Below are 25807 nucleotides of genomic sequence, written 5' to 3' on the forward strand. Positions count from 1 at the left end.
TGTTTGTTTGAAAACGTTACATTTTCAAAGGCATTTGATCACCAGCGTTTGTCCTGTGGGCAGGAAGCAAGATAACTGACTGTCTGTGTGTCACACTTAATGACTGGAGGTCACATTGCTCTCCACAGATCGGGAAACTGCATAGTGAACTGGACATGGTGAAAATGAATGTGAAAGTGATGACTGCCATATTGATGGAGAACATTCCTGGGTCTGAAAACCACGAAGACATAGAGCTCCTGCAGGTATGAGGCCAGGGGCAAGCAAGCAATGAGTTCTGAAAAGTCATTTTCTGAGGAACTTTGAACTTTGGAGATGGAAGGCTTGTTAACAGCATCTAATGCCCCCTCCCCTTACATCTTGGATTCCTTTGATTTCTAAACTTAATGAAAAGATACAGTAATCATTTTGTCAGAAATGCAGTAGTAACAGACATGATCAACCCTAGCCCTTTCATAAAAAATAATTTACTATAATTTATAGCTCGGTTCTATGCAATCCAGACTTACATTTGAAGTATGTAAAATTGCCTTATGTCCATCTGCTCAGCAAACTCTGAGTAGTTGTGTTGTAGTTAGGGGTGTAGAAATGGAGGGGCTGTCCTAGGCCTTGGCTAGGTTGGTTTATAAACAAGATAGTAAAGTCTTACAAGTGCCAGGATAAAAATATGTCAGTCTGTGGTATGATTGTGAGTGGGGAAGACACTATTTTAAGTGAAAATGTGGATATAAAGAGTACTTAGCTGTGGAGGAGCAGATACCTGGTCATTTAGTACCTGAACCCACATGAGTGGCTGGATGGTTATCCTACACTTTTTTCTACTAATGTGCCTATGTATGTTCACCTTCCCTCTACTGTCTTTTTTAATTATCAATTTTAATTTTTAGTATTTATTAATTGTACTAAGGCACAGTGGTTCATGTATGTAATACTAGTACTTGGGAGGCTGAGGTGGAGGATCTCTTGAGCCCAGGAGTTCAAGACTGCCTGAGCAACATGGCAAGACTCTTATATAACAAAATGAAACAATCAGATATAGAATTTCATTTAATCCTTATTGGTTTAAGAGGCAGTAGGGGTAAAAAGTCAGTTCCTAAGTCTTTCCTGAAAGTTAAGAACCTCCTGGTGTTTTTCCTCTTCTTAGAACCCCACTTCTCATTTTCTGTGGTTGTGTTACCTTTCTCCTAGTGAAGCATACCCTCCTCCTAGGAGTAAATGTCAAGTACTTGCATGTCCTAGAACATTTTTTTGTTCCATGCTAAATGCCAGTTAATTTAGTTAATTCTTTTCCATGAGTCCTTGGAAGGAGATGTTCCATCGTTCTCCTGCATCCTATGATATTGATGAGAATATTCTTCTGATTCCTCCTCACTTGTTTCATAATTGATTTGTTTTTTTCTGTTCCCATTTTGTGGCTTCTCTTCCCTTTAATAATTTTGTTATTTCACTGTTCTGCTGTGAACAGATGTTTGTGTATGTGCATACATGTATAATTCCCTTATTATCCTGCTTAATGGTTTCTAGGTCCTTATCAGCCTTAGGTGTATTTTTTATTCTAGGAACTATTCAGTTTTTACCAAAGATATTTCATCTATCTTCCATTCTTTCTAGTCTTACACAGTGTTTTAGACAATGAAATTTCCAGTTGGATTTTATTATTTCTCTTATTTTAAACTTTTCTTCATTTGTTTGAGCTATGGTTCCTGGTAAAAATTCTGTATTAGATGTAATGTTTCTTGAAAACTTATGCATCAGTTTCCCTAATCAGCTTTCCCACTAAATGCATTATTTTAGTTATTACCTTTTTGTTTAAAACCCTGTGTGGATTTTTATAGCAGTGCTGATTTTTTGTTGTGGTTGTTTGCTCCTGTTTCACCTTTAAAGCTGCCTTTCTGTCTGTAGTGTGGACTCTTCTTTACATATTCTCCAGTTTATTACCTCTAACATCCTATGAGAGGCTCTCTGCCAGCTGTGGGGCTGCTGACCCATGCCGAGAGAATTTCAAGGCTACAAGATATGATTGGTACTGGTTTTCAGCATTTGAGTATTTTGCATGGGATGATGCTGACTGCAATACAGTGGTAACTGATCTTCTGGATTATAGGCTTTCCACTGTCTTCCTCGATATTGTCAGCAGTAGGAAAAAAGACTATCTGTCCCAATCATGGTTCTCACCTAGAAACATTTTACACACACACACACACACACACACACACACACACACACATACACACACACACACACACACACACATGCACGCACACGCACGTGCGCGCGCACACACGTTTAAAAGAAAATAAATCTTCCACACATTTCCTTAAATATTTTTATAAAAATTAAACATGAAATCTCCATAGATCATCTCTCTATATCTTTTTTTTTTTTTTTTTTGGTTTTTTGAGACAGGGTTTCTCTGTGTAGCTTTGTGCCTTTTCCTGGATCTTGCTCTGTAGACCAGGCTGCCCTCGAACTCACAAAGATCCACCTGCCTCTGCCTCCCGAGTGCTGCCTTTTCCTGGATCTTGCTCTGTAGACCAGGCTGGCCTCGAACTCACAAAGATCCACCTGCCTCTGCCTCCCGAGTAATGGGATTAAAGGCGTGCGCCACCACCGCCCAGCTAATCTCTCTATATCTTAGTAGAGACCCCTAGGACCTCACGTACACCTTTTAAAACACCCCTCCCCCATTAATGTATAACTATAAGTTGATTTCAACTCCCATTTTGGGAGCATCAAGTTCTAGATGAGATAGATCTTTTCTCTGTTTCACTGGGGACATCATGTTATGCCCTGAAGGGAGCTTAATCAGATTTCCAGAAAGAGTCACTAAAAACATATAAACTGGCCATGACTGGCTGCAAGCCTATGAACCCAGCATTTTGTCAGCTGAGGCAGAAATATCTCCCGTTGGGACCAGTATGGCCTGTGTAGTGAGTTTAAGATCAGCCTGGGCCATAGAATACCTAGTCTCAAAAAATAAATGAATGAGCATAGAAACTGAGAAGCTATGGTGGCATTAATTCTAGGAAAGAAAGACCAAATTTTAGAAAACAACTTAAAAAACCTTTCGTTTGTTATAAATGATTTTTTTAAATGATATGTAGATGGAAGTTTGCAAAGCCAGCTTTGTCCGGCATAGTGGTGCATGCCTTTTAATCCCAGCACTTGGGAGGTAGAGACAGGTGGATCTCTGTAGTTGAAAGCCAGCCTGGTCAACATAGTAAATTTCAGGCCAGCCAAGGCTATACAGTGAGACCTTGCTTCAAAATAACCTACTATATTTATCCTTTTAAAAATTTATAAAGTTATGATATATTATGACTTTTTTTTTTTGTTTTTTGTTTTTGTTTTTGTTTTGGTGCCTGTCCTGGATCTCGCTCTGTGGATCAGGCTGGTTTCGAACTCACAGAGTGCTGGGATTAAAGGCGTGTGCCACCGCCACCCAGCTATTAGGACATTTTAAAAAAGCCACTTAATCAAACATCTGCAAACTTATTAGATCAAAGAATTTCTGCTTGCTAAATATATAAAACAAAACATAAGAATAATATAACTCAGAGCAACAAATAATTAAAAAAACAAAAAACAAAAAACAGGGTCTAACTTTATATTCCAAGCTATCTTTGTATTTGCTGTGAAGTCCAGCCTGCCAAACTTATGGCAATCCTCCTGCCTCAGCCTTCTAAATGTTGAGGTTACACTACACTTTTCTCAAACCATTAATTTCAATTACCAATGTAGGCATATTTTATTTAGGAGCATTGCATCATTTTGCTCAGCATTCTTGGAGTTCTTTACTCTCATTGGACTTTTGCTATTTGTATGAAATGCAGAGCTTACATGATATTTAATAAAAATAATATTAGTGGCATCCTATTAGTGTAGGAGAATAAAAGAAAAATCAATCATTGGAGTTCATATGTAGTAATCCCTTAAAGAGAAACATAATTGGCCCATAAAATTTGTAGCTTGTGTTGCTAACAAGCATGTTAAATTAAAATTTAAAAACAAATATCAAAATAAAAGGGTATGTTGCACATAGCAATTTTAAACAATTGCTACAGCAATATTCCTAGTTTCGCATGATCTTCTGAAGCCTGTTCCAAGCCTTAAGTTGAAGTGACTTATGACTTTCCTCTCATGTTCTCACCCATCCATGGCAAATTAGCCTTGAATAAAAATATACCCCAAAATGCTCCATTTAAGTATGTGAATTGAGTTCTATATGTTATTCCATTAGGAACAAAAGTCTTTTTGTCTCAGTCTGTGGGTGTAGACGTGTAGTGGTTTTCAAATATGATTGTTGGTTGCTGTTCTGATGCCAGAGCCCAGGGCTGTGTATTTCTCTGCATAGCAAGGACGCTTAGGTGATGAGTCAGCATTAGAATCCAGCCCATGCTCAGTTCTGACACAGATCAGCTTGCTTACAAAGACGATACAGCATTTAACTTTAATTTTCTTCCTATGCTTTTTGTAAGCAATACATTAACGATCTGGTGTGAACAACACTGCTTAATTTCTCTTTTTTCTTTTCTTTCTTTCTTCTTTTTTTCTGTGGCCAGCGGGGGTGGGGAGGTTGTTTTTCGAGGCAGGTTTCTCTGTGTAGCCCTGGCTATCCTGGAATTCACTCTGTAGACCAGGCTGACCTCAAACTCACAGAGATTTGCCTGCCTCTGCCTCCCAAGTGCTGGGATTAAAGGCATGCACCACCATCACCTGGACTGTTCTTAATTTTTTTTCCAAATATTTTTTAACCTAATTAACTTTCTTTGTTCTAATCATCCTCTATGGTTGATCTAAAACAATGAACTGCATGTAATCATCTATGGAGAGAAATGACTGGGAGCCTATGTTTAAAGATAAGTATAACAAAGATTGACTGTGGCTGAAAAGAGTGATTCTTTAGATTCTTATTTTTTACTGTTTCAAATTTTCTTACACCTGTCTGAACTGTGGGGACCAGTAGCACATGAACCCTGGGCGATGGGTAATAAGCTCTACTTCCTGATTCTCCACCTTCATAGAAACTACAGGAGATTCTGGAGGCTCAGCATGAGCCTAGGTCAGTGGTTTCTCAACTTTCCTAATACTGTAACCTTTTAATACAGTTCCTCATATTGTGGTGACCCTCAACCATAAAATTAATTTCATTGCTACTTCATAACTGTAATTTTGCTACTATTATGAATCATAATGTAAATATCTGATATCTAGGATATCTGGTATGTGACCTCAAATGGTCACGACCTACATGTTGGGGACCACTGGTCCAGGTGGTCATCAGAGAAGATGAGCATTCCAGTGAGAGAAGAACTAACAGCAAGGAATTATGTGTAGAGGGTGTCCTGAGCACATTGGCACCATTGGCAGAAGTGGACACATCTAATATCAAGACCATGCCTTCCTCCCTTCCTCCCATCAACTGCCAGTACGCCCAGTTTGTTGAACCCCATCAGAAACCAGTAGCCATTGAGGGCCTAATGATGCAGCCAACAGAACAGAAGAGGGTAGTATGTGTGATCCTTGGATCTGGAAGACAAAAAGAAGGAAAGTGGTCAGCAAATGGGAGAAGTCTCCTCTCAAACCCTGTTGGGCCTTTCGTGCATGTACACGTTACCCGGGACTATTTGCTAGCATTGGGAGATCCTGTTTTCTGTGCTTCTCCTCACATTTGAATGGTGGCTTCATTTGTTTGGAACTGGTTCTCCCTATCCTTTTATCTGGAAGGCCCTCCCTGTTCTTCCCGTCCATGTTAAGCATTAGATCCTGAAGCTAGGCTGACTCACAGCGCTCCTCTACTTCCTAAGACTCTAAGGTAGAGTCTGCTGCCCCTCCTCTCCTTACTGCCGTCTTTCTGTGGACTTAGACCTTCACTGGGTGGAGACTGCATTCCTTTTGCGGGTATAGAGTATGGACTTGAGAGGCTGCAATCAGTCTGATTTAAATGTGTCTGATCTGGGCACGGGAAGCAAGAATTGCAATGTATCTGAACTGTATTTGCCTCTTTGGCATTGTGCACTTGGCTTTGGGCACTTTGCTCTTCCCCTGAACAGCTAGTTTTCTTCTTGATACTTCCCCTTTCTGAGCAACCACCCCCCCACCCCCCCACCCTTCGCATGCCCCTTTTCCTTTTCTTCCCTTTACCATTTTTAAGACAAATGTGGTGTCTGGCCAGTCTGGCCTTGCTCTCATAGCCCTCCAGCCTCAGCCTCTTGAGTAGAGTCACAGGTATGTGCCACCATACTTAGTGGTTTTTCTTTTCTTGTTTTGCCTGGCCTCTGTAGGACAGAGGAGAAGAATAAGGGGGCCTCATATTTTGAAAGTATGTAAGTAGAGAACACTTTGGATTAGCCTACTGGAGAAATATAAGATCATGGGAAACTAAAATTTGATCCTGGAAAGATAATTTGTAAACCAGTTGAGGGGGAAAAAACCTGGAAGAAAAAAAAGGCAAAGAAAAAAATGAAAAACAGTTATCCTTTGGCCGTTCTCATTGTTATTACCACTTGTAAGAAACTGAACAGAACAGACTTTTCTAGTGTCTTGGGGTCTGTCTCCTTCCCTTTAGAGATGAGGTTGCCTAGTGAGAAAGGGGACGATTTGTGCACAGGATATAGCAAATGATGGCATGATAGACAAACTACCCTCCCAAGCAAATATTTGTTGGTACCAATTCACTTCTCATTTGGGACCCAGAACTGGCTGCCGATAGCTAAACTATTACCTTTCCGCTATGGACCTGAACCAGTTCTTTGACTTCTTCGGAAGGAACCTGAAGGCAGTAACTGGGGCCTTTGCTTTTAAATTCACCACAGTGTAATTGAGAAACATGGGGTCCCATTTGCAGGGTCTTAGTCTTGTAAATAGAAGAATTTCAAAACTAACTCAGAAGTTTGAGAAACCAACAGCAGGGCAAACAAGCTGGAGGTGTTGGCAGCTGCTGGAAGGAGGCAGATAGAGCCCAGAAAGGAAGTCCTGCTTTCTGAGTTAGAGGTCAGGAAAGTAAGCAGGATCAGCAATGGAATTCTGAGTAGCTGCTTGGGAGGTGGGGGTAGAGGGGGGTTCAGACTGAGTGAGAATGCCCAGAGTAATCAGGGCAAGCAGGCTTCGTATTCTGGCAGGTGTTGGAAATGGGAAAGAGGGAGAAAAAGCTTTCTGAGTTAGAAAGGAGGAACGGTATCTAAAGTATGTGTGCCATTAAAGGGGTAGTTATTCCCTCCGTGGTCTTAACGTGTCTTCAGGAATATCATGTTTCCCTTCATATCTTGGTTTCAGGCTGTTCTCTGGAGTTGTATAACAGGATTTTCCCCTTGCTCAGGAGGTTCTGGCCTTGCTAAGGCAAGGGAAATTCCTGCTGTCCTTATCAAAAGGCATTGTCAACCACTAAGTCATTTAGGACAGAGGTTTCTTGTGATTAATTACCAGTACTTCAAATTCCAAAGAGGGACAATTGTGATACACTCCCTTTTCTCAGAATTAGTGTTAGCAGGAACACAGGACTCGGGGTCCTAAGCTGATCCAGGGACCTATTCATCCTCACTGACCTTCAAGGCAGCTAATGTTTAACTAGCTGCCTAACAAGAGTACTTCATATGGTTATTTACTGTGCATGCTTTTTCTACTAGAGGAGCTAATTAAATATCTGTTGAGTTATATGCATCAATGCTCTGCTGAAGAATTAACACTCCAGGACAAAAGAAGTTAGAACAGAAGTTGCTGAAGACCAACATCTTCAAGAAATAGATGGTTGAGGCCATTGAGTGGAGAAGTTAAGAGTGTTAATAAGTTGATGAGTTCGAGAGGGTTATGTTGACAGTTTGTTCAGCTTTAGGGTGGGAGAGTTTTTTCTTTTGAACAGATAGAGGCATGCTGTATGTCTCTTGCAGGCTGGGTGGGGAGCGCTGTGACAGAGGAAATGTGTTGTGGGGAGATAATAGGGATATTGCCATACAGATATTATTTCTAGGGAAGTTTTCACAAACACATATCATTTCCTGTTTTTACTTTTTCGAAGGGACTATTTGGCCATTTTTTTTTTCTTTTTCTGTTTTTGCTGTTGTTATGTATTTTTGTTTGCTTTTGTTTTAGCACATGCCTTGTTGGTAAATGTGGGCTGACTGTAGTTGGTGTTGAACCTGTAAAGGGATCTCTTTTCTTAGTTGTCCTAAGTGTCCCATGGAAGTAGAGGAGCCAGCTGGGTAAAAGGAAGCTCTTAATGAGTTATTTGTTGTCCTCCAGAGCCTTTGAAATTGTTAAAGGCACTATAGCTTAGAAGCCTGTCTTTGCCTTTACAGTAGAGAGACAATCCCGCGTTCTGTGATGGACACATACTCTAGCCACTGTCACTCACTTTCCCCCTCCCTGCATCCAGAGCTCCTAAGGACCTTCATGGATCACTCCGGCCCCTGGTTTTTTTTTTTTTTTTTTTGTCTGCTGTGCTTGATCTCTGCTGTTTGCAGGTGGGGTGGCCCTCCTCTGAGACAGACATCAATTGTGAAGATCAGAGTGGGCTGCCTTTTGAAGAATTTTTTTTTTCACATTCTGCTTTGTAGCCCCGCTGAGATGTGGTGCGCCTTTCATGTTTCCTCTCCATCTGTCTCTCCAAAGGGCAAAGGGGGTGAGGGGTGAGGGGTTTGCACATGACTGAGGCTATTGATGCTGGCTGCAAATTCATTTCAATTAATTTCTACATTTTTGTCTTGGGCATCTAACACCTTTGTATTCCTTGATTTTGACCTTGTTCTAGCAAGGCTTTCTGAGAGCAACAAGAGGAAAACTTTCTGTACCATTGGAAGCAAGAATAGAAGAAAGTATTTCATTCATTGTTGGGGAGGGGGAGTCTGTTAGATGCTATAGAGTGTTTCTTTTGGTGATACTGGGTCCCAAGCAATAGTGCAAATGTTATAGATTGTATTAATTATCTGGGAAATCTTTTAGTGACCCTTCCTCAAGCAATGATGATGCATTTATTGACACCCTGCCATATACTAGGCACTGGAGATCTTCAAACACATTGTTTCCTATGACTGTGTTGGAGCCGCCTTGGGTCTACTGAGTCCAAAGTCTTATTATCTCTCTGCCTGCAGCCTACCACTGGCCACACCTACTTTGGGACTTCCTTTCCTGGCTTCTTTTCATGTTACAGTGCAATGTTGAAAAGTTGCCTCAGACTAGATAGCCCTAAAAGCATAAAATATTTAAGATATGGGGATTTAAAAAAAATCTTTGACCCCCTGTACTGTATAGGAACAGGAATCAGGTCATTAACAAATAAGACCATTTATGCTTAAAAAAAAAAAAACAAAACAAAACGTTGTGCTGTACATGAACAGCAATCAGGTCATTAATAAATAAGACAATTTATTTGCCTTGGCATTGTGGGTATAATGTCTCATCTACCACCTACCTGTCATCCATTCCCTCCAGTCCCTCACCTTTTCTTTTTATTTTGTTTTGCTTTGTAAATATTTTTATGTTTTTGCAGAGGTGGTGACTTCTACATCTGAGTCTAAATGCCAGTTAGTAATAATTTGATTTATTTATTTCTGAATTTCCTGTCAGGATTCTCGTAATAGACTGTTTGAGATTCTAAATGGTTTAGTCAAACATACATTTTTTTTGGTGCACCTTTCTTGAGAAGTCAGATTGTGTAATTATGTGATGTGTAAGCAAGTTATCATGCTCTGGCTGTGAGAGCAGAGACATCCCTGCATTTTTGCCTGCTGCTGTGCTAATGCACAGGAGAATGTAGCCAAGATGGATGGAGACAATGTTAATATCAGCCTATGCACCTTGGGTTTATTGGATGTTTGCTAGAAGGAAGTCAGTTGCAAGGCAGCAGATTTCAAATGTCAGGGTACTTAAGAAACGCTTTGGTGTGCTTGTTAAGAAAAATGTAGATTCCCCAGACTAAGCCTGGGGGCTGCTGAGTCGGTTAAGTGTTCTATGGATGCCTATGATGCTTATGAGAAAAAGCTAGCTGTGGGGTAATGCCTTGGCTCAAGGCAGTGATTTTAAGTAGTCCAAATAAGGTCATTATCCACGATGAGTTTTTAAATCCTGGTTCAGTTTATATTGAATGTGATGTAGCTATAAACTTTAAAGGCTTAAGTACATGTAACAGGAAGTAAAATTATGCCCCCCTGCCGTAAATGTTTCTTAACTACCTCTACCATACTAATCATGACAACAACATTTCATGTTTATGCTTTGTAGTTACAGATCTCCCAGTCTCACTCATCTCATTTGATTTTCATGCCATCTCTGGAGGTTGATGTGACAAGTGGTTATTTTTCATTTATAGTGAGAAAACTAAAATTTATAAAACAAGTGATCTCCACCCCCAAATCGCTCAGTTATTAAATGGGTCTTCTAGAATTTCCATACAGCGTTTCAGTGTACCACATTGTTGTTTTAGAGAAAAATTATACCATTCTCTTTCACTGCCCTCTGATGGGCAGGATGAACTGTCTGCGGTTGAAAAACCTGATGATCCCTGGGTGTTAGCATGGAAGTGTCCATAGGTACATGTAGACTGGTGTATCAGTTGTTTTTAAAGAGCATCCTTAGTATGGAAGAAGAAACCTCCTTTTTCTGACAGAAACTTTACAAGACGGGTCGGGAGATGCAGGAGAGGATCATGGACCTGCTGGTCGTAGTGGAAAACGAAGATGTAACTGTTGAGCTAATTCAAGTGAATGAGGATCTGAATAATGCCATCCTTGGATATGAGAGGTGAGCAGACGGTGTGGCACACCCTTTTACTTCCTTCTGGCTCTAGTTTCACTACCATGCCATCCTCAGTCCTTCTGGAGAAGCCACGAGAGAATATTCTTTCTAGATCTTTCTTTCTCGGTAGGACCGGCATTTGGATAGTAGTGGCATAGTTTTCTCTTGTGTGGCCACTACTCCCCAAATGCCGGAGATGTTCCTCCTCAACAACGAGTCGAGGTGACTCAGTGGACAGCCTTGGAAAGGCACCGTTCCTGTTGAGAATTACTAGGCCTGTTTAATTGTACAGTGGCTACATTTCTAACCAGCAAATGGAGAATGGGGTAAGTGGCATAAGGAAGAGGTGAGAGGGCCTAAATTCAAATCTAGATGATGTGAGATGATATAGATAAGTTGACTAACATTCTGAAGCCTTTCCTTTAAAAAAATCAGAAAAAAAAAGTTCTATCTTTGGAGGGGTGGATTTTTTTTTCAGGAGTAAATGAAATAATGCATATTAAAAACAACCAACACAGTAGCATATTGACACCTATTACATTTTTGTGTGTGATGCTGGATTGAACTCTGGACTATGTCCCTGGTAGGCAAGTTCTCTATCACTGAATTATACCCCTGATATTTCCTGCACTGAATCACCATTTTTTTCCTCCTCATTAATGTTCCACTTAGACTTTACAAGTCACAAAGATTTTCATTCTTCTTTTCCCCCTCACCAATAATGAGGCCAGAGAATGGGGAAGACAAAGCCAGCAGCTATACTGTGGTGGTTCCTTTCTCCTTCACAGTCTCACATTCACTGCCTCTGAGGGATGGCAACTTTTTGTAAGAAAACATGATGGCGAGCCCAGTCACCATACTCTTAGCATTGGAAAGACTCATAGTCCTAGACTTTTCCTGTGACGTAAATCTCCGTAAGCAGAAAAATGTTCAGGGCAACCACATGGTTTTCAGTATTCTAGCTGCTATCTGGTTTTCATTTGGGAGAACTGTATTGCCAACCATAAGATCATTGGTTAAATGCACCCTCTAAGGAGGCACTTTTGTTTATTTGGACTAAATTGGGAAATTGGATTGCTTGTGTTGACTCAGCTCGGAACAACATGTACCACAGTGGCTGTGGTCCTTGAATCCTGAGACAGAGAAATGGGGCTTCTCGAAAAGATGCTTACCAGTGTTGTTTTTCTGCCAGGAGCCCCACAGTTTGAAGCATCACAGATTGATTATTATTAGGTTATAACCTAAGTTCTCCAGGTTGGGAGATGCAAGCATCTGTCTCTGGGCTGGACTCCAGATGTCAGCAGGGCTGCATTTCATTTTGGAGGCCCCAGAGGAGACGCCATCTCCTTACCTTTGCAGCCAGTAGAGGCTGCCTACTGTCCTTGGCCCACCGCCTCTCTCTTCCATCTTCAGTGCCAATACCCACTTCAAAATGGCTCCCATCGCAATGTTTTGCTTCTGAGCCTTTCTTTTCAAGCACTGTTTTTATGACTACAGTGAGTGTGTCTCTAATATCCAAGAACATCTCCTAGTTAAGGTAAACTTGTCAGTGACATCATTCCATCTGCAGTCTTCAGTACCCCAGTTTCCATCTAGCCTGTCACGGCCATAGTGAAGTAGGACATGGGTATCATCAGAGGAGAACAGTGTTCTCCATGTAACTGTCCGGCCACTAAGTCCCCAAAGAGTCACCTCCATCCAACCTGCAAAATATTTCCATCACCTCATTTGGCAAAGCATGCATTTTAGAAGAATCTAAAACAGTGGTTCTCAACCTCCCTAATGCTGCAACCCTTTAATTCACTTCCTCATGTTGTGGTGACCCCCAACCATAAAATTATTTTTGTTGCTACTTCATAACTGTCATTTTGCTACTGTTATGAATCATAACATCAGTATTTTTGGAGATAGAGGTTTGCCAAAGGGGTCACAACCTACAGATTGAGAATAGCTGATCTAAAACTTAAGCATGTTCAGATACAGAATAAGCTTTTAAAGTATTTTAGGCTTTTGGAGTCAATGACATAATGGAAATAACAGAAGTTTCTGAAGCTATTTTTAATTTGCAAGCCAACTCCACATTTACTGCCTATATTTTCACTCTGTAGCGATCTGATTTGGGCTCTAAAGTACATCTCTAAAGACATGGCTCAAATGTTATTCGCATTTAGCAGACGGAACACTGAGGTTCAGATAGTCGGATTCATAGGCAAGTAGGGAGTAGGGAGTGATGTGGACTTCTTTAGCTTCACTGGTCTTTTATTTTTCAACTGTTCTAACTGCTTCTCTTTTACCTTGGTAGACAGGAAGTGGGAAATTAAGTCCAAACTGTAAAAGGTCTGTCTTTTCTTTCAGATCAGGTATCTTAAAGATGGTACGCTGAACACTAAATTACTTTTCATGCTCTTGAATATTTTTATTAAGTTAATTCTTTGACAGTTTTATACATGCATATAATTTACCCTGGCTTCCCTTCCCTGGTCCCTGCCTTTCTCTCCTCTCACTCTGTCAACTCTCCTGTGTGTGTGAGTGCACACACACACACACACACACACACACACACACACACACACACACCAGTACCTTTCCAAATTCACAACACACACACACACACACACACACACACACACACACACACACACACACCCGTACCTTTCCAAATTCACAACTTTTTTTTTTTTTTTCAGTTGAGCACACCATTTAGTTTAATCAGGGCCATCTGTGCAACTGTTGGATTAATTTTATGAAAATTATTTATAATGACAAAGTAAGAAACAACCTTAATATTTGAAAATAAGAATTGGCAAAGGTGTTGTTGATTATTATGGTAAAATATTATAGGCATTAAAAATTACAGTTCTAAGTGACTAGAAAAATACAACACAATTGAATTAGGATGCAGAATTGCATAAAGTATAATTTCAACTAAGTTTAAAAGTAGTTAGACACAGGGGCACATGCCTATAATTCTAGTATTCCAGGCTCAGGCAGGAAGAACATAGATCTAGCCTGTGCTACATAGCGAAACACTGTCTCAAAGAAGTAAATTAACATAGAAATAAAGTCACTTAGAGAATACACACACTGCACATATTATTAATAGTGCTAATTTCTAGAACATGGGATTCATTAAGTTTTTTTTTTTTTTTTTTTTTTTTACTTTTTTATTTCCTCACAGTTTTTTCTAAGAGGGTTAACTAGAAGAAAGGTTTTCGGTGGTTGTGCTGTGTATTGGGGACTAAATGCAGAGCTTTGAACTCTCACTAAGCCATATCCCCACCCCTGGAAGAGAGTTAGTTCCTAAAGGTATTTTCCTGGGATTGAATAAGGGTGAGGCTTGACATCACTATCACAACTATCTGTGTATTTAATACTGCTAGGCTCTGTTTGATAAGTGATGTTGCGCTTTGCTAATTTAAACAGGTTTACTCGAAACCAACAAAGGCTTTTGGAACAGAACAGGAACCCACAGGAAGCCACCAATGTAAGTGATTAGAAATACGGTAAAAGTAAATGATTACGTTCTTACTAATTATCCTTCAGGTAGCAAAGATTGCCTAGAAACAGCTTTTTCAAAGAGGAAACACATTGGCACCCTGCAGTGACTTTGGAGGTGTGACTTCCACCTTGAGTTGTTAGAAGGGTCTCTAATTAAGGAAGGACTCATGCGCATAGTGAGATGGAGTTGAAGCTGCCATGGCCTGAAGTTTCCCTTAGAAAATATCCAAAGGAATGTATGTGAAGAGAGCCAGGATAAGTTGCATGACTTTCCCCCTAAATTGTCTCTTTGTTTGCTTTGTTTTCAGACTTCCAATGAGCCTTCTGCTCCTTCCTGTGATCTTCTCGACCTTAGTCCCATCCTGCCAACACCTATGTCCAATGGGGACGCACTCAACTCTGTGAATGCTCAGCTTTCAGGCTTAAGTAAATAAGCAACTGGGCCTTCTCTCACTGTGTAGGAGCGTGATAGGAAATAGATCTCCTTGGTCTCCTAGTTGAACGCCCCGAGAAGGACAGAAGTCAGTTTGACTATCGGAGATGTAATCACTTCCCTGCAAAATGGTTGGGTTAGATCCAGCAAATGAATGGGGTGTGCAGGGGAGGGCTTTGGAACTCATCCCACTGACTTAGAATGCCATGGAATTTACCTGACCTCCAGAGATTTTGCTCCTCACTAGCCAATATTTAAATCTCTTCTGGACATAGACTATTACTGTTAGATTTCTCTGCTATAGCACAGGGAATAATTGATGCAGACAAAGGAATTAAGGAATTATGAAGCAAGACTGGATGGTAGTGAAATGTGAAGGCAGTTAGAAATGCAAGTTGGAGGTCCAGTTCTACCCCCTAACCTTTGAGACTTCCTTACTTTCTGAAGTGAAGCAGTGGTTTCCTGAAAAAATTGTGAAGAATGAAATGGTATTTACAAAATGCACTGTAGGCTTGAATTTACCCACCTTATCTAACTTTCAGTATCTTCTATCCTTATTTCCAACAAGTTTTGTTATGCTACAAAATAAGCAAGTTGAAAAAAAAAATATCCAAAATTCTAAAATTTTAGCCAACCCATAATTTGTTTTTCTCTTACATTTTGGTGTTTCCACAGCAAAAGTATTCAGTATTGAATTTGTGGTTTGCTTACAGCTTGCTTCATTTCTGAAATATTGGTGGCTTGCTTATGTAAGCTAGTGAAATCTGTGGAACCACTTGTACTGGCGAGTGTTCATGGGTTTTTATTATGGAATTTAGGCAAAGGAGGATAATTATTCCCTTTTGGTGTCTTAATAGTATGGGAGTTTAGGAGCTGAGAGGTGAAGGCTGAGCTCTGAAGAAATTCGAACTGTTCACTTTCGTGCTAGGCAGAAGACATGCACAATCTTTTCCATTTTGGATCAGCTTGAGATTTTGGAAAATCCAATATATAATCTTTTCCATTTATGATAGCCTCCTTATGTGGCAGGGATTATCTGTCCTTGTCTCTTTTTCTGTCCCCTATAAATGATGCTTTTTAGTCTCTCTTAGAGGAAACCCTAGTGACAAAAGTATCTAAATTAATCTCTTTCTTTAACTTGAAAATTGAGGATAATAATAATAGTAACCATGAGCATGATAAAAATTGCCTTAAAAATAAAACACATGCATTTTATATTTTAGGTGTCAGCTCTCCGAGTCCTGTTACAACAAACAACTTGTATCCCAGGCTTCATCCACAGGTGGATTTGCTAGCATCAGAAAATACAGAAACACCCACCCTGTAAGTATGTCAGGAGCACCAGAGAACCACTGCCATGGCGTTCTGGCTCCTTATATAAGAAAACATGATGTTGTGTGACACTGTTTCTGGGGAGATGTGAGCAAGCATTTACTCGCCCCAGATACGGAACCTACAACAGACGGAAGTACAGATACCACTGAAGTCCAACTTGGTGAACCATTAATTTTTTGGGGGTTACTTACAGGAGTAAGGGTGAGGGGTTACATACAAGAGCAGAAATGACTCAAAGATTCTGCGTCACCGAAGCCCACGCCAGCATGAGTGGCAGCTCATGAAAGCTGGGGATCTACCTATCACTGTACAACCTATAGCCATATCAACAGGATAGTGTCTCTCTTTCAGACAGCTCAGTTGTTCTGGGCCTCTTCTAGACAGCTCCGCTTCTGTTTCTTCCAAGTGGCTTAGCTGATCTTAGCTTCTTCCAGGTAGCTTTGCTGGTCTAAGCCTGTTCTAGGTGGCTCATCTTGTCTGAGAGTGTCTCTCAGCAACCCTTACAGCTTATATGCTGGGAGAAGGCAGTAGGGGGGAACTAGTGAATCTTGTCAGTTTCAGTGATTTCCTGAACCTATTGAGTTGATTACTTCCTGAGCATGAGGAGATTCCCTACAGAATGGAGTATTTCACCTCCTCTTAGAACACCCTGTTGTTTCACCTCCCCTTAAACATTCTGTGTGTTAAGGAGCCTCCCTCCAAGATGGGAGGTTTCCGTTTTAGAGGAAACTGCTACACAACAGATGGCATAGAAAAGTGGAAACTTTACAGTCAGACAGACCTGTGTCAAAAATCCTAGCCTTGCTTCCACTTAGCAGTTTGGCACAGCATGAAATGTTAGCCACTCTGAATTCATTTTTCTCTAAGAATCCTTCTTAGCAGTCACACAAAGATCATGAAATGTAAATAAAATTCCTAATGGAGCACTTCCTACAACCCATCATAAGCCTTCACTATATCTTTTCCTCTGATTTTGTTCATGGTAGTCAGTTCTGGGAACTACAGTGACAAAGGAAGATGAGGAATGGTTTTCAAAATTGGTGAGAATGATGACCACACTAATTTCATGAAATTGCCTACGTGTAACAATGCTCTGTAACTTTGTTGACTTTATATATGTATTTGCAAAAGTTGTTTTTTGGTTTTTTTTTTGTTTTTTTTTTTTGGTTAGTGACATCATCACTATTCCTTTTGTACAGAAGAAGGGACTGGGACTTGGAATGGAACTTGCCAAAATCTACAGTAATTAGAAAGATCTCCAAAAAAAGAAGTATCAGTGGCCCATAAACATGTGTACTGAGATTCAGATTTCTTAGAGAACTGTCAGTAAAGCACAAAGATTGGTTGGTTGATGGATTTTATTTTATTTTTCTTTTACAATGTTCTACTCTATAGTGCAGGCTGACCCAGAACTCACTAGGTGGCTGAGGCTAGCCATAAATTCATAGTAATCTCTTAACTCTAGGAAGTTATGCTGCACTCATACACTTAAGTATTTATGAGGCTATTCTTTACAATATGGTGGGCAATGGTGGCTAATAAACCTAAGTATCCATTAGTTGGGGACTGGTTAAATAAATAGCTGTGTGATATATTATTACTGCACAGCTAGGGGGAAAAGAGGATCTGTACATGAGAAACTATCTCACACAGGAGAGAAGATGCCAAGTAGTGTGAGTATACTAGATTGTATTTGTGTAAGAAAGTGCTGCAAGGATGAAATTGTTAATATTTGTATCTTTTTGCATAAAATGCAGAAAAAACAAAAGGTAGTAGCTCACGTTTAGGTTAAAAGTATAAATAAGTTGGATTTGTCTTATGATGAGGCGGATGTTTATTTTTACATACACAGGAGCACACACACACACACACACACACACACACACACTTTAGGAAATAGGTAATATGTTTCCATGAAGCTGATACCAAAATAACATAAGAATATATAAACACATTTTTTTTTCTCTGATCTCCACTTCATTCTTTCCCTTCCTTGGTGTTGTGCTGAATCCATGAATTGGCTGGGTTCTCATTTATCTTTCCAAGGTATCTTTAGGTAACAGGGAATATCAATTTATTTCTCTTTTATTAAACACTTGTATCCCCAATTACTTAACTGCTTTTCTATACTTAAAAGGGAGAAGACTATAGGGACAAGAATGAGAAAGCATTAAACAGAGAATTTCTTTCAAAAGGCAAGGAAAAAATGTATAAGGGAAGAGGGAAAAGGTCCATATGCTAGGAAATGAATCATCAGTCACCACCTCATGGGTTATCAAACTGAGACCAAACCATAGACTGGCTAGCTCTGGTCTTGGTCATACAGGTCAAGCACATGCTGAAATGTTGTAGGCCAATTTCTAGTTGAGCTGCCTGCTGATAACTGTTTTCCTGATAACCTTGTTGGATAATATGAGAATGAATGAGTAATACAGAAAAATTTACCTTGCAGCAAATGTCTCCATGAAACTCACAAAAGAAACCAAATCTCAATTACCGACGTTTAGTTTAATGTATAACATCTCAGATCATATTCCTGTGTGCATAAATCACTAAGATGATTGTTAATGTCTCATAGTGAACTTGAACACAGATCACGTATCAAATTGTTAGCCCCGACAGGTTCTGACTCAGTAGCACAAATCTTAGTTTTTACAAGCATCCCAGGAGAATTACAAACCAGTGGCTTAAAAAAAAGTGGTATTAAACAGTTGTTTCTCTATAAATAATGTGCTCTGCCTTAAATTTTTATTTTGTTTCCTCTTCTTTAATTTTGAGCAGTTTGTGATGTATGGGTGTGGTTTCTTTTGACGTATTTGTGTAGGGTTGGCTGAGCACATTAGTTTCCTATGGCTACCATTACAAATTCCCACAAACTAGATGGTTCAAAACCACAGATATTTATTATCTTATAGTCATGCAAGCAAGAAGTCTGAAATTCAGTCTCTCTGGAACTTTTCAGTAATAATTTGTCCTCTGCCCCTTCCTTCGGTGACTTGGTATTCCTTGGCTTCACTGGCTTAATGGCTATTCCAATTTCTGCCTCTACTTTCTGGCCGATTCTTATGTGCAACTACAGTCTCACTAAGCTTTTCTAAGATCCCTGTCCCTTAGACTTGAAGCCCAATCAGATCATTCAGGTGACGACTGCATCTGAAGATCCTTAACTACATGGAGATTTCTGAATAGGATAACACAGGTTCTAGGCATTATGACTTGAACATATCCTTTAGAGAGTGGGTGAATGACATTTAATTCACTGCACAGGCCTTCTGGAATCTGTGGGTTTGTCTTTTCACCAAACTACTTTTTAGCCTTTATTGATTCATATTTATGTTCAGTGCTACACACATTCTGCTTGCCTGTTGGGACTGTGGTAACTATTGTTGGATGGTATATTATTGCCTCAGTGTTTTAGGGCTGCTTGTCTAGTCTCTTTCACGCCTGTTCAATCTGGATCATGTCTGTGATCTACGTTCAAGTTCACTAACTCTTCAGTCATCTCCATTTCACAATTAAACCGACTCAAAGTTTGTTTCTACTGTATTCTGTTTTTTCATTTTTAAAATTTACACTTTGTTATTTATGTCTTCTATTTGTTAACTGACATTTTCTATTTTTCCATTTTTAAAAGCATTACTGAATGCTTGCTTCTTGGACTATTTGTACTGCAGTAGCTGCTTTAAAAATGTCTTTGGGATGACTCTAACATCCATGTTCTCTTGGTATTCATTTCTGTTGGCTGCCTTTTTACTACATTAATTTTTTTTCGTGTTCTTTATATGCCTAGTCATTTTGAATTATATCTTTGGCATTTTTTATTTTTATTAGTAGATGCTTGGTTTTGGTAAAAATTTAGTCTATAATGTTGATTTTTTGATGTTATTAAGCGAAGAACTTGGTTAGATTCAGTTCATAATTTCAGCCTGCCTCTGTAATATGGGGTTCAAAAATCAGCTGAATTTTCAAAGCACTTGCTGTGCTGTTCAAATCTATCCCTCCTATGTCCCACCCTGTGGTCAATCAGAAGTCTAGCAGCAGGTTTTGTGTCCAGCTCTCAGTATATTGACTTCATTACGGAGATCAGAATCACAGACATTAAAAACAAGTCAATCTTATGTTTTCATAACAATCTTACAAGATTGCTTTCCTGAATTCTCTCACTTTTGGTACTCTCTGGTGTCCTGGAGCTCCCCTTCTCTGTTCTCTGGTCATCTTATTATCTAATTACCTAATCTTCGTCCTGCTGTGCTTTTCCAGACAAATGGTAGGACAGAAAGAAACAATGGGTATTCCCATTCTTTTGAGGTCACAGCTTAGCCTACTGGAGAGGAAGTTTCCCCAACTCCAGAGTATACTCTCCTGACCCACCCTGCTTCCTCTGGCACCACTGCAGCCACCATGGGGTTGGCTATGTTTGGGATGTAAAGATGGATCAGAGGCAGTGAGGGGTGTCTTTCTTGCTCCCTGCATGCAAATGAGTGCTTTCCTTGGAGTTCTGTCACCACTTACAGTCTAGAGAATACAAACGTGGTTAATTCAACAATAGCTCAGCGGTACTTAAATTTTGGTCTTCTTTCCCAATCAGCCCGCTACTGTTTCCACATTCCTGACTAGCTTCACTGGTCTCTGTTTTCCAGCGTTTATAGTGGCATTAGTAATGGGATAAAATGAGTTTCCACTCCACTTTAACCAGAATGGGAACTCTCTAATCTTTCCTAACTTTGGCTCTGCCCTGACTCTCATCTTTTAAGATGTAATGGGTGGTAGCTACGGATGGAAAGACTGCAGGTTGTGTTTTCAATCCTGTACTGTGTACACTCCAGGGCTTTAAATCCGCTACTGCCAAGGACTGATGTGTTTGATTTTGAGTTTCATGACTGGGAGGGCCCTGAAACCAGATGGCATGTTATCATTTTGTGAGTTTGAAGTGGGGTGTCATTTTATGTAGGCTGAAGGTGTGCTATGGGCTTTGTTTTCAGACCAGGGAAATCATCTTACTTTTTGCATTTGTGTTCTCGCTGTAGGGTAATCATGCTGTGTTATCACACTATCCTAGGTTTGCCCAAAGGACCAGCCAAAACCTCGCCTCAAGTCACACATACGATAATGTGAGTAACAAAACCCTTTTGCTAGCAGTTCACCTTGTCAGCAGATAATCATGACCAAAAACATTGCTTGTTGAGTCTTACGCTCTACTCTGCATATCTTTACAGCCATGTTAGCAACCTTAATCTTTAGAGACAGAAAAATTTTATTTTACTTTTCTTGGATAAGACGGTTAAAGATAATGATGTCATAATTTCTGGGCCTGGAATATAGCTCAGTGGTACAGTACCCATCTAGTATGCACAAGCCCTAAGTTTGATCCCCAGCACTGTAAGAAAAAAAAAAGTTATAGTTCCTTTAACATTGTTTATATTTGTAAATTTCAGAGTTGTTCAAGCTTCCCTCTCCTAAACCCTTGTGAAGATCATCAGTGTCTTTCAAGTAATTAAACTAGTCCTACTCTGAACAATTAGTCACTTGCTATTTTGTGTACATATGACTCTCACACACTCCTTGTTTCTCTCCATTTCTTCTTCCCTCTTCTCTCCTGGTATTTCAGTATTGGAAACCCCACGCACATACTTCCCTCTCTATCTTATCTACCTCATCCCTTTAGAATCTTTTGTTTCTCCCTCTTTCTCCTTCTTTGAGACAGAGTCTCTTTGGCCATGAACTCCTCAGTCTCATCCCTTACCTCCTATCCTAAATAATGGGATTAAAGGCATGCACCACCATGCCTAGCTTTGGTTCCTGCCTTAAAATAACCAAGATTCGACAATCAACGAAATTTTATCTCCAGCCTAGACCCTGAACTCAGAATTCTATCAACTTTGCATCTACTCTCGCCCTTTTCTTCCCAGTACTCTCTGCCAGCTCTTCCAGCAGACTCTGTACCTCATTAAGTGGCCAACGCTGTTTATCAGTTGCTTAGGGGAAAGCCTAGGTCAGTATCACACGACCTCACCATTTTACCTTTTATTTGTTCACTGTCCTACACCTCTCCGCTTCCCACCCCAATTTAAGTAATCAGACAGTGGATGCTTTAATAACCTCTCCAGGCTTGCTGTGTTTCAGCTTTTGCCTCCCAAGGCTTCTCTCCCACCCCATCCCAATGTCCTCTTAAAAACCAAACCCAAGCAGTTTCCTCCAGTCATGCCGTTCATCTGCTGAAAACCCACCTGGTTGCATTCCTCACTGTTTTATTCTGTGGATGCCTGGAATGCCAATCTTACCCTGCCCATCACCTCTCCTGCCTCACCCTGGACCTGTCTCAGCTCACTGTGCCTCAACCATAACAACTTCCATGACTTCAGAGCCTAGTGACTTGTATCCTCCGATATTAATCATTCAGCGCTCTGCTGGAAGGTCCCCAGTGATAAAGCATCCCCTGTGACCAGGCTGTGAGCGCAGAATCCCACTGTACATTAGCCTCTCTTTTCCCAGTTTTCTTGCTCTTTCACCATAGAACACACCACTGGACACTGCTGTCCACTTGTCTGTTTTATTTCTTGTCTTAACAGTGCCTGGTAGCTAGTAAGCGACATACTTGTAGGATGAAGGAGGAAATTACAAGAAGTGTTTTTGATTTTTGAGACAGGGTCTTGCTATGTAGCTAGCCTCAAATTCACCAATTTCCTGTCTCAGCCTCTCAAGTTCTATCTTTATTTGGGTATGCTAGCTAAACCTAGATAAAGAACTACTTGTCTTTATTAGTCTTGGTTTGATAGCATCACTGCATGCCTATTTGTAAACTGAATTTCATTCCTGTGCAAGGCTGAGATTTCATATTCAGAATGAAACAGAAGTTAAGACTGAGCCACACAATTCTGAGTCTTCCTTAAAAAACAGTATTTTTAAATACATTTTACATTTTATGTGGGAAATGGAATGTAATGAGCATGAAGCTATGCAGACAATTTTACAAGTAGTTATTACTTTAAAATGAAAGTAGTAAAATTGACTAGTTCTCACTCGGTTGAATGTATATGGCTCTTGAAGCAGTGCCATTTGGAAACCTGGAAATCTAAGTAACAAAAATGCTTAATGGAGAATGTAAGCCTGACACGTATTATGCTTTCTTCAGTTTCTGGAACACTCCAATTCAGTGTTACTACAGCCAGTTAGCGTACAGACTGCCACAGCAGCACCATCGAGCCAGAGGCTGCCACCCGTGCCCAGTAATCATTCAGGTATACAAGACCCTGTTCTTTGCATCAAATAAGTCAACTTGTTAGAATGCTGGAATCTACCAAAGATTATTAACTGAAAATAGAGGAGAACTGTGGAGAGCTCGTTGTACTTTGAAGCCACATGTAATAAACTCAGGCCTGACACCATTATGATTCACATTAGATTATAAAAATACTTGTGCTGAACTGAATATTGTATTTGGTTTGCACTGAAATAAATGAAAGTTTAGTTGAGATCTAGAAATCTTTTTAATGTATAGACTCATGGAACTTAGCAGCATTTGAACTGTCTGTTTTGGTTGTATCTGTTAGACTCATATGTTTAAAGTCTAAATATTAAGTACAGTCACATTAAACAGAATATTAATTGTACATGCTCCTCACAAGAGCAATGTGTACTTACTTGTCTTTTTTTTTTTTCTTCACGCACCTAAAGTGATAACAAACAATGATCTCCAGCCACCCAATTACTACGAGGTAATGGAGTTTGATCCCTTAGCTCCTGCTACAGAGTAAGTCATTTATAAAATTATTAATTTATGTTTTGTCTCGGTTCCCTTTGATGACAGAGCTAACTGAGCTTGGTTATTCATTTAACTTTGCTTAGCTCTTGGCAGACATTTATGGCCTTATTAAAAAATGATTTATGAGGTTTTTATAGTGGCCGTTGCTCTTAATGGCCTTATTGCTCTCAGCCTGTGACTGAAAAATAAAAATGCTAGGGTCACACATTAAGAAGTAACTGAAACCAACATTCAGCATAGCTAGGTGGCAGGTATCTATTGAGCTTGAGAGGACACTTTTCTTTCCTGACATGTTAATGCCACATTTTAAAACTGTCCCCCCAGAACTGAATCAAAGGATATATAAAAGAACTTCTCATGTTCAACATGACAAAAATATCCTTAAGAGTGACCATTAATGTTAAAATTGTTTTATAGCCAGGTATAGCCCTACAGTACACTTTCAGCATGTAAGAGACAGAGGTAGGAGGATTACAAGTGGGGCCAGTATAGGCCAATGTCAGCAAGACCTTGTCCAGAAGGAAAACTAGAAGGCTTTTAACTTGAAATCCTTGAGGTACCATCACTTAATGATTCCCTTGTTTGCCAGGTTGTATATGGGATGGTAAGCACATTATAGGGTTTTTATCATTTATGTGTTTACTTCTCTACATGCATGTCTGTGTACCAGATGTGGACCTGTACCTGCAGAGGCAAAAAGAGGGTGTCAGATCCCCTGGAACTGTTGTTACAGACCATTCTAAACTTCTATGTGGGCGCTGAGAATTGAAACCAGGTCCTCTGAAGAGCAGCCAGTGCTCTTAACTGCTGAGGCACCTCTCCAGCCTCATATTATAGATTTAATATCTATCCTCTTGAGTGAAAGATTACCCCCCAAATTGTGAAAAATGCTCAAAACAAGATTTTGGAAATCTCTGTTCAGAAACTGGCAGCCTGGAGTCTATGTATGTTCCCCAGTTGTATTTTGTTTGGCCTGTGCAGAATTTAAAATGTACATTTTAAAAATCAATTGCCAATAGTTAAAAACTAGTATGTCCAAATAGTTAGTACTTCTCAAGATTTGGGATAGTGTAGAAGCATCAGGCCTGTGTTCTTAACATTAGCAAAGGTGGTGGTAGTGTGGAATATCTGTCTTCTGTAGAGTATGTTCTGTAGTTCACCATGTACCCATGACTGCCAATTGTAGCAGGTTTTCTTGGACCGCCAGCCCCAAATCATGACAGAGACTTATTATTAGTTATGAATGCTCAGCCTTAGTTTAGGCTTGTCACACTAACTCTTATAACTTATTTTAACCAGTTTTTCTTCATCTACATTTTGCTTCAGGGCTTTTTACCTTTCATTCTGTATGTCCTACTTTGCTGCTTCCTCCGTGTGTGGCTGGCTGGCAGCTGCCTGACTGGCTGGCCTCAGGCACCTCCCTCTCTTTCTCTTCTCCTTCTCAAGCCTAGATTCCTCCTCCTACTTATTTTCTCTGCCTGCTGGCCCTACCTACCCCTCTACTGCCTACCTATTGGCTGTTCAGCTTTTTATTAGACCAACCAGGTGCCTTAGGCAAGGTAAAACAAATGCAACACATCTTTACATAAACATTCTATTCTGCAACATTTCCCCCTTTTTGTCTAAATAAAAAGGAAAGGTTTTAAATTTAACATAGTAAAATTATATACAATAAGAACAAATATCAAGTAAGAATTACATTTACAATATCCAGTCCATTTGTATTTGGAACATTTAGAAAAAATACCCATTATTTATCAAATCTTGGTGAGTACAAAGTTTTGTACCTAATTTACCTTCTATCATAACTAAGAACTCTAACTATAGCTATCTAGTCTTCAACTCTATCAAAGACCCCAGAAGGATATATTATCTGAGTAAACAGGAAGTGCAGTGCAAGCCACTTCCAAAACTATAGAAACGCCAGAGATATCTGGCTGCCAATGTTCACCCAAGGTTCCTCTGCAATGTTGGGGCATCCATCTTCAGCCTACAGGCCTAGAATATCTGACAGACTTTTCTATGGAGCAGGAATTTTGAATCCACAGTCT

At 39.9% G+C, this 25807-nt stretch overlaps 1 protein-coding gene across 3 annotated transcripts in view; it reads left to right on the forward strand.

The window, feature by feature from the left end:
- Tom1l1 (target of myb1 like 1 membrane trafficking protein) overlaps nucleotides 1-25807 on the forward strand; it is a 46200-nt gene that overhangs the window by 15803 nt on the left and 4590 nt on the right. For 2 of the 3 annotated variants that reach the window (XM_052759833.1, XM_052759834.1), the window contains exons 7-14: nucleotides 129-245; nucleotides 10601-10734; nucleotides 14152-14212; nucleotides 14535-14652; nucleotides 15883-15982; nucleotides 21054-21105; nucleotides 23127-23232; nucleotides 23669-23744. In XM_052759833.1, coding sequence (XP_052615793.1) covers nucleotides 129-245; nucleotides 10601-10734; nucleotides 14152-14212; nucleotides 14535-14652; nucleotides 15883-15982; nucleotides 21054-21105; nucleotides 23127-23232; nucleotides 23669-23744 — 764 coding nt within the window. Of the gene's footprint in view, nucleotides 1-128; nucleotides 246-10600; nucleotides 10735-14151; nucleotides 14213-14534; nucleotides 14653-15882; nucleotides 15983-21021; nucleotides 21106-23126; nucleotides 23233-23668; nucleotides 23745-25807 lie in introns of all 3 variants that reach the window. The other variant, XR_008222667.1, reaches the window with a different exon arrangement.

The sequence above is a fragment of the Peromyscus californicus genome, unplaced genomic scaffold (genome assembly GCF_007827085.1).
Source record: "Peromyscus californicus insignis strain IS unplaced genomic scaffold, ASM782708v3 Scaffold_3__1_contigs__length_106647218, whole genome shotgun sequence".
Classification (NCBI taxonomy): Eukaryota; Metazoa; Chordata; class Mammalia; order Rodentia; family Cricetidae; genus Peromyscus; species Peromyscus californicus.